General features: G+C 52.1%; 1 protein-coding gene across 2 annotated transcripts in view; it reads left to right on the top strand.

Annotated features, from left to right (window-relative positions):
• Positions 1-12641, top strand: part of GAS6 (growth arrest specific 6) — a 44870-nt gene that overhangs the window by 11401 nt on the left and 20828 nt on the right. For both annotated transcript variants that reach the window (XM_037042096.1, XM_037042095.1), the window contains exons 3-4: positions 5178-5202; positions 6750-6812. In XM_037042096.1, coding sequence (XP_036897991.1) covers positions 5178-5202; positions 6750-6812 — 88 coding nt within the window. The remainder of the gene's footprint in view (positions 1-5177; positions 5203-6749; positions 6813-12641) is intronic.

Here is a 12641-nt window from a genome sequence, read left to right as displayed (position 1 = left end):
ATAAGAAATGTTAAAGGGACTTATCTAAGAAAAGGAAAATAAAAAATATGAACAGTAAAATGACAACAAGCTCACAGCTATTAACTGCTGAACCTTAAAAAAACACCCCAAAACTGAAAAGCTAAGCAAATAACTAGAACAGGAACAGAATCAGAGAAATGGAAATCACATGGAGGGTTTTCAGTGGGGCAGTGGAAGGGGGAGGGAGGGGGAAAAGGTACAGTGAGTAAGTAGCATAAATGGTAGGTAGAAAATAGACAGGGGGAGGTTAAGAATAGTATAGGAAATGTAGAAGCCAAAGAACTGACATGTACATGAACATGAACTAAAGGGGGAGAATGGGAGTGGGGGGGTGTGCAGAGAGGAGGGGAAAAAAGGGGGGGAAATGGGACAACTGTAATAGCATAATCAATAAAATATATTTTAAAAAGGATTAGTCAATTCTCTTGACTGTTTCCATAGAAAACACCTTATATCCAGGGGAGGGCAAAAGTAGGTTTACAGTTGTGAGTATGCAAAAGTTTATTCTTATATTGTTATTTACTTATTATTGTATTATTGATTCATCTTCAGCTATAACCCTACTCTTGCCCTCCCTGTATGTGTCCTGTCAATGTTCCAACATTACTGATACCTGAGTCTCAGCCTACTTTGTCAAATAGCGTAAGAGTTTTGGAAATAAAATTTCAGCCACTTATTTATTAAAAGAAGCAATGCATTCTTGCTTTATCATTTGAAAAATGAGTGCCATGCATTGTATTGTGACATGCGATCCCTGCTGCAATGCATTGTATAAATCTAGACCAAAGTTCTAGATGGCCCGCTCCCTAAAGGTTTATGCCCAAATGGCATTGATGTGTTTGCAAAGCAGTTTCCACATTTATTAAGACAGCGGGTCCCACAGCGGTACTGGGAGTGAATGCCCCTGAACTTGTGTGTGCCTTGGAAGGCAGGAATTAAGGCAGCTACATAAAGGTGAGTGGCAATGTCAAGGTGGATGTGGTCTTTAATTCCACTGGCTACCCTGTCCCTGCAGGGCCATTGTTAGCCCTGAGGAGCTGACAAAGTTAAAGTAGATTTGTACCCGAAGAATGTAGAGGCCCTAAGTTCTAGAACCTTCCCAGCTGTGCATGGTCCTTGTACGTAAGCTACGTGAGGGTGACTGTCTTCAGTTCCACAGGGTCCCAATCCAGGTGATGTTTCCGCCTTGATAATGTACGTTTCAACAGGCTCGGCTGTGTGATTTTTGACAGTTTTTGGAATCTGCTCTCAGCATTGAGTCTGGTTGTGAGACCTCCAAACTCTCCCCAAGCCACAGGGAAAGAGCCCGCAGGAGGGCCAGTGGCCAGGGCTCTGGGGCTGTGAGCCGGGCAGGCCGCCCGCGAGGAGGCTTGCCCAGGGTCACTAGGTGATTCTGAAGCTGGATTCCCGAACCCACCGCCCTGCCGGTGCAGAGGTTGGGCTGCTTCCTGCTGCTCTTGACCTTTGCCGTGTCCAGGGCCATGTGGACACAGACCCAGCCAGGCAGACGGGTCCTGGTGGTCAGCGAGCGTAGGGTGGAGGCTGGTGAGAAGTTGTCAACAGGCAGGAATTCCCAAGGATTTCACCAAGCTTGTTCTTTTTTCCTGCTTTCCCCATGTTAGCAAGGGGACCATTTGGGACAGAATAACTAGGGAGCAAAGGCAGAGTAGGTGTGGTTTTTTTCATGGAGACACTCCTTTGTAGTTTCCAAACAAATTGGCAGGCCTCACTTTTGAGTGGGCCAAGCCTTTCCTGGGACCCAGCTCCTCGAAGGTGCCTGGGGTACAAGCTTCCCGTGTTTACAAAACCACGGGGAACAGGAGCTCAGGGGGATGGCGTCCAAGGAGGAGGCTGGGGTGACGGGTGATGCTCAACTCTCTCTACAGAGGGATGCTTCCCAGCTGGTGGGCTCCCCACCACGACTTGCGCCCCGAGCCTCCTGGAGCCCACAGAGGTACGTGCCCTTTGCACGCAGGCCGCTTCCCTTGCGGGCAGTCCCTGTTGGTAAGGGTGATGGCGTAACTGCCCAATCCTGCGTGGACTCTGTCTAATCGCCAGCAGGAAGGGTAGGGCCCTTGGAGAGAACAACAGAAGGAAAGTTAGGTAAATGTCAGTGAAGAGTGAGGATCCAAGTTTTAAAAATACAAGTATTTAAAAATGCAACTTTTAAAAAGACATTGTAAACTTGAGGAACCACAATTAACTTCCATATTTTGAAGGGGTTGCGCTGAGACCATTGATTTATATATTTCTCCCAGGGTGCTTATCTGGGTTAGAATTAACCGTCCAGTCTAATTCCGTGAAAATTGTCCGACTATGCTTGCCTGAACATTCATTCACTCGTTCCTCCATCTGTTCACTCATCCTTCCAGGTATCCACGCACGCACCCCTCCATCTTCCACCCACATGTTTAGCAGTCGCTCCTGAGGGCCTTCCTGGGCTGGTCAGCTCCGGGCTATGTCCTGGCAGAATGATGTGTCCTTCCTCTCTTGGAGCTTCAGCTCACAGTTCAGCAGCCTGCAGTTTTGCCCACTTCTTTCTGTCTTTAGCTGTTTGAGCAAAGTAGAAGCAAATCCCTGAGGCAGGGGGCGGGGCCTGGAGCAGTTGCCAGAAGACAAATGGCTTCATTTCCAGCCTGGGTGGTCCCAGCCTCCTGCTGGCCCGCCCATTCCCTGCTCTGGCCCTCACACAACCTCAGAACCCAGGCCTTACTTTTCTTGGAGTCGAGAAGACAGAGGGTAAAGTATGCAGGTAACTGCTCCCTGCTTCTGAGTCTGGCCATCTGAGCTGTGGTGGCCTGTCTGTGAGTCCCCAAGGGGTGCTGCTGCTCGTGAGAGCCCACCCAGCTCCTGGGCCTTGGACCGAGGCTACGCCCTGACCCCCTTGTGATGCAGGGGAGGGCAACTCTGTGTCCTGTCTGGTGCCTGCATTCGCCGTGATTCTCACAGGCCCTCCTCTTCTGTTAGAATTTTGAAGGACGATTGGAAATGTCTCTTTCTCTTGGAAGAGTGTGTAACATTTTTAAGGGTATTCATCTCAGCTTTGTATTTATTCCATGTTAACCGTCTCGCTCCTAGATTACCGGGCAAGTGAGCACACGCTCTCCACCCTTTCCCTGCCTTTAATAAATCAAGCACACACTTCAGGATGAATTGTCACCAGGTTATGACCCTGTGGTTTCAGTGACCCCATTCCCAAGAGGTGTGGTTAACTGAGGAGAGACAAGCGTGGTTTTTCTATTAGTAATGTTTTCTCACAACAGTAGAACGCATTACTGAACACGCTCCACAAAACTATAGACTAGTCACAGTTCGGGAAAACGTGATAGAACTTTCTGGAGAGCTGTGTGAATGTGAATGTTCCTGTATAATTAGGCACTTTACTCGGAGTCTTTCTTTGCTTTCAGATCTTACTTCGTTTCTCTCAGTTCCCTAAACCTGAGTGCACACTTTCGGCATTCGTTCTAAATCTTTTCTTTCGGAACCGACACCTTTCCTTTTGTGACAAAACCCGGTGGCCTTTGTTCTTCCTGTCAACCCAGACAGATGTCACTCCCTGCTTGCGCCATCTTCTAGCCTCTGGTGTGTGAGGTTTTGGCAGAGCGCACCTGGCCTTGCCTGCCTTTCCAGTGCTCAGAGGTTGGCCAACCCGTCACCGAAAGCACGAGAAAGAAGTGAGGGAAGTGAAACCGGGCCTGTCGTGGGCCTCTGAGTGTGGCGAAGAGGACAGTGCCGCCCTGACTTTGCAGCTCTGGCTTCCAAAGCCGCCCCCTCCGTCACATCTGCACTGAGTGCGGTCTTTGCAACTGTCACACAAGCTGCAGTGTCGAACCTGCCCTGGCCATTTCTTTTCCTGTAGAGGTCTTGAGAGGTTTGTTTTTTAAAATCACATCTAATCTGACGTCTCTTAGCAAAGTGTCCCCAGTGCCACCCCAGTCTAAGGACTCTCATTGTCCTCAAGTGGCACCGCCCACTTGGCCTCTTTCACAAACAGCAGAGAAGGGGGCGCTGGCCAAACCTGTGAGCGAGGCTGACCAACGAGGTCGGGCCAGGACCAGCATAGGAAGCTGGCGGATGTGGGGAGGAGCGATGTCCTGTGTGGGTGGCCCTGGGGGCATCTCTGGCTGTTCAGTCTGTAAATGCAACCCACCAGCTCTCGTCCACGCTCTTTTGGGGTGCAGCGTGCCGGTGGGAGCCCTTTGCAGCTTCGTGACCTCAGTCCAGCTCTGCCACCCATGTTCAGCCTCGGTTTCCTCATCTGTGATAATGGGCTAATTAAAGAGGCCCGCCTTGGTAGTGGTTGTGAAAATCAAACAAACAATGTAAAAATATGGAATGTCACCTGCAAATAGTCGACACCCAAAACCCAGTGGCTGCCATTGCTTAGTCAGTCACTTGGTTCCATTAAGGGGCACAATTAGGGCCAAACTGCTCCACGATTGGCCCTAAGGGGCAGATCAGAGTGGACGTGGTGGGGCTCTAACCAGCCCATGGCCTGGGGTCTGTGTCTGGGGCAGAAGGATCCCGACGGCCTTCCTAGCAGGTCCCTGATGCCCCCTGAGACACGTCAGGCAGTTCCCATGTTTGACAGTCCCCTGTGCAGTGCTGACCTCCAGATCCCCATTCATTCACGGGTAAAGAGACTGTTGGCCTAGACCTTCCATAACTCCCCCAGCACTGCTTTGTTTTACAAACTGAGTAAATACAAATCAGTGCCCACATGCTGAGAGCCCCACAGGAGGCTTCCGGTTTCTGCGAGGACCTCTACCTCCACGAGGGTCTAAGACTTGCAACATTTCCTATCCCTCTGCAAGACACTTTGAGTGGCGCCTTCGAAGTCACTATAAATGGCATCGCTGTTGCTGGTTACAGGAAGTCTAACCAGGCTGACGACTTGGCATGCACTCTGCAGAGGTACTTCCCTCGTGCTGGTCTTCCAAGCAGGAAGTGGCTTTCTGGGTGGTTCTTGCCCTGCTGGTCCTGGAAATGAGCCAGCTGTGGAGAAATTCTCCGCTGTCCTCGAACACCTGCCTCCCCGAGAGTGTCTGTTCTATGTGCCGAGGAAGAAAGGCGAGGTTCGGTTAACTGACTGATTGTCTGGTGTGGGAAACTTTGTATCGTGCCAGTAAACTGTTGCTCTTTTTCTTTTTCTGCAGGAATATTTTTATCCGAAATACTTAGGTAAGTTTAAATCACTGCTTCCTTTAATTGTCATAAAGGCATAGTTGGGGAATATGTGTTACAAGTCAGAGAAACAATTGGTCAAAACCTCATTACCAAGTTATTCCTGGAGGGAAGATTGCTTAATTCCTTAGCGAGTTTGAAACTATCCAGAGTGTCAAAACACTTGTGTCTTTTGTACCGTAATGCTCCATGTTAACTTCGGTCCAAAGCCATTATTTGCAAACCTTTTTTCTGCTCTGAGTCCAGGATTAGCTTATTATTTGGAAATACGATTAATTTAGTAATTCTCAGGCTTTCAGATCTCAGGACTCTGTGTATCTGATATTATTGAGGATGCCAAAGAGCTTTCATTCATGCGGGCTGTATTTATGGATATTTACCATGCTGTTAATTAAAACTGAGATCATTGAAAACTGTTTTTTATTTAATTTGAACAACAGGAAGGTACCGGCAGACACCCTCTTGGCCGTTGAGTGGTGATGTCGTTGTGTGTAGGGTGGCCTCTGGAAGGTCTGAAGTGCCCTGGGGAGGGATCGAGAGGGACGGGGCGAATGGCAGTGACCTCCCAACAACCCAAAAGGGGCCTGGATTTCCCTGAGAGCTGACCCTTTAATCAATGTTGTTTTAAGATGTTTTTGGAAGCATACCACTTATACTGAGAGAAATGTATTCCAGGGCCTTCCTTTTTAATGTTTTAAGTGCAGGCTGGTAAATTTTCCCTTGGCCTTATACCCTCTTAGAGGTGGGAACCTCCTCTGGGCCCATATCTGGCAACAAGCAAAATGGACCTGCGGCTGGCCCTGAAAAGCGGGGTACCCGGTGCTTCTGGGCTCTCGGTTGGGCTCTCTGGGTCTCTGGGGTTTGTTTCCTGAGGCAAAGGGTGACCAGTCATCCCATGAGTACCCCCTTTAGGGACTACCTGTTGCCTGTGCCACTGTCCTCGTGGGTCTGGAGAAGCACCAGGGACCTGTGGAAGGACCAGATAAAGTGGCTCAACGCCCGCTCTGCACAGCTTCACGCTTCACATCAGGCCAGGAAGCCTGTGCTCAAAACACCAAGCCTCGCATCCCTGCCCCCACGCTCCTGTGGGAATTCCACTGTCAGTCAGCGTCCAGAATGTGCAGAATCTGCTTTTGAATTTCCACAGCAGGTTGACTTTCAAAATAAGGGCAGTGTTTCCAAACAGGGGTCAACTTGAACTCTCTGACTACGCTCAGATCAGAAAACTTTCTGAATGCTATTAGCAATTCTTCTTCGAGAGAGGGCAGAGGGACCCTCAGCAGATGCCGCAGACCGTGCGCGGTGACGCTCTGGGGTGCAGGGCCTGCGGTCTCGGTGGAGGCAAGTTCCTGTCAGTCAGGATGACAGGGTTGTGTTAAGGCGTATTAACAAAAGCTGAGCTGCGTGGTGGCTGGAGGACCGTAGCATCCCAGGAAATGTGAATGACCTACTTTTCCAGAGGAGTCTAAGAGGCGGTAGTGCTGCTTCTGAGGTCCGTGTCGCCTCCCGTGGCTGAAGAGTGACGCACCGTTTCTTTCTTGCAGCGTGCATCAGTAAATATGGATCTCCGTACACGAAACACCCAGATTTTGTAAAGTGCGCTCAAAGTAAGTCTGTCTGCTTCCTGTCTTCCTCAAAGCCGTGTGAGTTTGTGTAACTTTAAGCTTTGTTGTGGTTTTTGGGGGGGTCTTAACTGCTTCCGTTACCTCAAGGGGCTCCAACACCTCCCCAAAGTCTGCTCCCTTTTCAATAAACTGTCTTGTTTAAGCGAGTATGTTTTGGTGTTGAATCAGCAAGAAATGCTCACGGTACGCGCCCTTCCACCAGGGTGTAAAGAGAATGCCCATCCCAGGGCCTGCCTCCTGGTCAACCGCAAGTTCTCTTTCCCAGAGGCCACCACGGTTGCCAGTTCTGAGAACATAGAATATGAGCGGCGTCCCATGACCCACTCTGCCACCAGGTGCCGGGGTACCTGCCCTGTCAGTCCACACAGAGCTGCACGAGCACGTTCCTGCCAACGCCGGCGGGGGTGACAAGCATCATTTGACCAATGTATATTGGTGGACTCCTAGGCTATTTCCAGATTTTTATTACTACAGACAAACCGGAGTGGTAGGCTTGTACGTCTGTCACCTCTTACACGTCTAAGTGTATCTGCAGACTCAGTTCCTAGGGATGGGATTGCAGGCTCAAACCTGTGTTCCCTTTTCACTGTGACGCCCCCCCACCCCCACGCCCGCCAGCGGCCGGGCAGGAGCATGTACCTCTTCCACAATCTAGTGCATTTTTCAAAACTTTCTGATCTCCTCCAATATAAATGGTGAAAGATGATGTTTTATTTTAATTCATTTTATCCAGTCATTTCAGTTGATGTTTTTCTTACTCATGAATGAAGCTGAGCTCACGTGCTTAAGGTTTTGTATTCCGTGAATGATGTGTTCATGTTCTTTACTTATTTTCTCAATTTGTAGGAGCTCTTGATTAGATTTTGCAAATTTGCCATTTGTACTAAAGGTAACAGTTTTCCCCCTCAGGTCATAATTCATTTTTTATTATTATTGATGTTACTTTAAGTTAGCATACAGGAAGACTGGCATTCCTGTTGTGTGAATTTTAACCCACACATGGAACTGTGTGGCCACTGCTCCTGAGCCTGACTCGGGCCGTCCTTGGTCCGAGGTGCTTCGAGTGCAGCCGGTTAACGGGCACCGAGCCCGTGGTGTTGGTATTTTCACCGCACCTGTTCTGCGGGTGGGGAGAACTGAGGTGCCAGTGGTGCCACACAACAGGACTTGTCCTGCGCTTGGCATCAGACCAGCCTCTTCAGTCAGCCTGGAAGGCTGACCAGGCCCAGAACTGCTCATAGCCCCTGGCCGGCTGGGGCTCTGTCCACATGCTGGCCCCGAGCTACCTCTGACTTGCTCCCATCACAGGCCCCAGCCGAGGCCAGAAGAGCAGAGGAAATGATCCCTTTAACGCGGAAAGGGAGAGGAGTGCTGCTGTGTGGCCTGGCTCCCCGCTCCCTCCTGGGCAGAGGCGTCTGTTAACTCAGAGAAGCTAAAACCCATGGTCATGCCTGGAGGGAGACCTGGAGCCAGCCCCTCCCCTCAGGGTCAGGCCTTGACCCCAGCCTCCCCAGGGGTCATCCAGGACTTCCCTGGGGCCTCAGCCAGACAGGGAGCAATTCAGCTTTGGGTCATTTTGGCTTTTTGTTTTTAGTTAGCATTTTCTGTTGTTGTTGTCAATTTGCCAAACTAATTTCTTAGTTTACGATAACGTATTCAAATTCATTAGGTTGTTTTAGTTCCCAGGTTTTAAGCTGTCCATTTTCTGAGATTATAAAAAAGTTATCTAATGTTTTATGTAACTGTATGACTGCCTGGGACTTCTCCTGATGAAGGACAGGCTTGCGTGTGTCCTTGTTTCTCCAGGGGGCAGCAGCCTTGTCCCTGCAGCACTCATCCACAGTCTGGGGTTCTGCTCAGCCTGCCGCAGTCCTGGCCCGTGTGGTTCCTGTGCGAGAGCTTTTGTGGCATTGAAGTGACTTGAGTTGTTTGAATAGCAAAGACCATTTCTTAATCGGTTGAGACTTTTCCGCCTGGGTGGCAGACAGCCTGGGAGATGAGGAAGGAGGGAGAATCCCAGAGATGTTTCCGGAGCTGCTGTTTGAAGGAAAGATCTCCTGCAGCTGCTGCTCGTGCCAGATGTGCTAAATGCAGTTTCTGGCAGTTAGGAGGCTGCCTCCCACGCCCGCTCTCTCCGTCCTGCCCAGGACCCCCTGGGACCCTGAGCAGGCTCCTTCCCTCCCTGGGCACCTGACCAGGGCCCTGTGCTCTTCAGATGAGTCCTGGACAGGACAGAAGTCCCTGAAGCCTGAGATGCTGCACAAATACACCAATTGTCCTTGAGGAGGAACCCTGTAAAGACTGCCAGGGAGTTGGGCTGTCACTCCGGGAAGGACGTGCACCCTGTCTCGCTGTGCTCCAACATGTGCCCTCGGGCCTGAGTTTGCTGGGACCAATTCAGGCAACTTGGCGCTGTTTCCTCCGTTCCCCCCTGAAAACAGTCGCCTCTGGTGGTCACAGGCAGTGTGTAGCCTAGTGTTGTGGTTATCCATTCTTGTTAAAATCAAACAATAGCCTCAAAGAGATCACCTTTTAGTGTTCAGCCCAGACCAGCCCCAGGCCGGGGACAGACTTTCGCACACCATCAGTCTTCCCTGTTCACAGATTCCCTCTCATGCGGGCGTGCTTCCCACCTGCGGTCACTTTCTGAAGCCAGGGCTTCGCTGCCTTGCCCAGGGCGGGTTTCATCAGCCCCAGGCCCAATTCTCCTGGCGAGGGGGTATCCCTTTGTACTTTCTCCTCAGTCAGAACAGTGGTCCCCATGGTGGAGCGTGCTGTCCAGGTTATAACTTGTCATCACCTTCACATTTGGGACGGGCGAATCAGAGGCACCTGAGAGAGCCATCCCGGTGGCTGTCAGCAGATGTTTCACATTCCAGGCCACAGTAACAAACAGTTCCTTCCTCCCTCTCCTTCAACAGCCACCTCAAGGCCAAGATAAGCCCCTTATCTCCTAAGCAGCTCCTTCCATTCCCACGCCCTGCCTCGGGCACAGGTCACAGGTCGTCAGTCAGCCTGGGAACCCTCTGCAGGCTTGCTGGGGACAGGCGGGGCTGGGAGGGGGGTGGCGGCGGGAGGGGGCGAAATGGGTGCCCTTGGGCCTGCAAGAGTTTGTCTCAACCCCGAGGAGTTTTTGTTTTTATCGAATGTATTGGGGTGACACTGGGTAATAAAATCATGCAGGTTTCAGGTGTACAATTCTAGGACACATCACCTGTGTATCCTGTGTTCACCGCCCCAGTCTGGTCTCCTTCGGTGGCTGTTGGTCCCCTCCTCCCCTCTCCACCCTTTCATCCCCCTCCGTTCCCCAGGTAACCATCCTACTGTGGTGTCTGTCTCTGAGGTGGGGGGAGGGGTGTGTCTGGTTTTGGCTTAATCCCTTCACCTTTCCACCCAGCGCTGATAGTTATTATTTCCTTCCTTTGCTGCACGGCTGTTTTTGGCAGGGAGCCGTACGTGCCTTCTACCCGTGAGCAGGTAGGAACTGGGTCCAGTGATCAGAGGAATTCGGTCGTGGAGTTGTGGGTCACCCGCAGCCACCCCAGGCCTCCCGAGGTCAGCCCCGCAGTCCCCACATGCCGCTCCAGCCGCAGTTCCAGGCCACCGCTCTCGCTGTAATGAGGCCGGGGAGGGAGAGGCCTAGCCCAGGACCAGAGAGATGGGGGCGGACCTGCTTTCCTCACTTTGTTCTGGCGGGGAGGGGCTCTGAGGGGTTTTCTCCTGGGATGGGGTTGTGTAGAAATCTCTTCGAAAATTCCACCTCAGTAGAAGCTAGTATTGGCTCCTCAGCTCTGGAGACCCTGAACTTTTTCTTAAGCAGGGATTAGGCATTCTAGGCAAATTCTAGATGAAGCGAACAGCGCTCCACACCAAAGCAACACGTGTGTACTTCTGAAATAACTTTCGATCTTTAACCACCACGTCAGATGGAGACGCACACCACCTCCCTGACTCCCCACCCTTGCAGGCCCATCTGGGCCTTGTGTCGAGTGTCTTGGGAGGTGTTAGGTGAACCGACTGTTCCACCCAGGCTCGGGTGCTGGCCAGGCCCGGCATACGTCACCCATGGCCGGTTCCTCCAGCCCTCAGAGCGCCTTCCTGCCAAGACGAAGTCCAGAAAGCAGGCCTGTCCCTTCATCATGTCAGTCCTGGGGCTGGGCTTGGCCTCGATCTCCCCATCCCTCCTGTCCCCAGAGGATGACCCTCGTTACAGTGAGCACGGGAAGGGAGCCGGAGGAGCCTGCACGTGACACTCCCTCGTTCCGTGACCGAATTCCTCTGATCACTGGACCCAGTCCCTGCTTGCTCACGGGTAGAAGGCACGTAGGGCTCCCTGCCAAAAACCACTGTGCAGCGTCTCAGCAGTACTGGGAGACGTTGGGTTCGGTCTGCATATCCACAACTGTTGTGTTGGCTGCGATCATGCAAAGCAAGCCCACTCTGAGGTGCGCCACGGAAAGCCACAAGAAAAACTCCACGAGAGACTCATGGGTTCATTTTTCAGACACGATTATGCAGATTCCCTGAGGACCAACCAGGGTACCCAGACTTTGGGGACCACCGAGGGCATGCAGAGCACAGTGCCGTGTGGAGTCTGTGCTGGCAACGAGGGCTGACTCGATCTCGAGGGAGCTGGAGGAACGCAGAGACCAGCTGCCTCTGCAGCTGGTGGCAGGGGAACAGGCCTGCCAGGAGTCCACTGTGACGCAAGAGCAAGTGGTGGAAATGCTGTCCCTGTGGTGGAAATGCTGTCCCCAAATTTGGAGTTGGGCAGGAAATGCCACTCACTTTAAGAAAGAAGACTCTGGCCTGGTGCTTCAGCGGCTGGAGGACTGGTTGGCTGGAGCCTGGCCCCAGCGACCAGGCAGTGGGATGAATGGTGACTTCGGGTCTGGATGGGGTGGGGGCGGAGAGGGAAAGCTGGAGAGTCGCTGTGTCCTAGGTCCCCCCGGGTCGGGGGAGCATCGGCCCTCCTGCCACAACCCCTAAGATGACTGCTCACTTCTAAATTGAAAAAGTAGCCATACCTGATTCAGGTGCCGTAGATGGATGTATGTCCCTTGGAAACAGTACTAGTGAAAGGTGTGAATGACAGCGGATGCTGTGTGCTAGAGTGTACCTGGTCTTAGCCAGGCCCAGGGGCATGCCCCTGATGTCACCTGCCCCTCTGCTGCCTGATCTGCCATCTGCCTGGGCCTGGGGATTTTTGACAGCCAGTTGGTCTGGGTGACCGCAGTCTCGGGGCTGCTGGGGAAATGGACCTAGCTGCCCTTACCCAAAAATAAAACAAAGAGAAGCCTGTTTTGCTGCGGTTGTCAGTGCAGCCGATATCCACTCACCATGGACACCGATGAGTTTACTGAGGGCGGTTGGAGTGTCTCCCCCCTCCCCACCCCCAACTGTGAAGGCGCCAGCCCAGCTCTCAGCTTGGACCTCAGCCATGGACCTTGTGCTGTCAGGGGCTGAATAAGGTCTGTGTCCCCTGGACTGGAGGAGAAGAGAAATGGGGAAACAGCAGTCACCAGGAGATGTTTAATGTCTGTAGGCCCATGAGAGAAAGACAGCCAAAAGATTCTTTGAGGAGCAAAGGCAAAGGCGGCTTTAGGTGAGGGAAGAGAGTGGGCTGTTCAGGAGCCGACGATCGCGTGGCGCTCCCTGTGGGAACTGGATGAGATGCACCGCGGCAGGTCAGTGTGGGCCCTGCGCCTAGAGTGGCCGAGTGGCCGGGATGCAGCACACTGGGTGAGAGGCTTTGGAAAGCTCAACAGGTGAGCAGCGGTGAGGCAGGGCCCGCTGTTCCCCAAGACCCGC

The sequence above is a fragment of the Sturnira hondurensis genome, unplaced genomic scaffold (assembly GCF_014824575.4).
Source record: "Sturnira hondurensis isolate 20B ecotype Veracruz unplaced genomic scaffold, ASM1482457v3 Scaffold0003681, whole genome shotgun sequence".
Classification (NCBI taxonomy): Eukaryota; Metazoa; Chordata; class Mammalia; order Chiroptera; family Phyllostomidae; genus Sturnira; species Sturnira hondurensis.
This window is presented reverse-complemented; position numbering and strand designations above follow the sequence as displayed.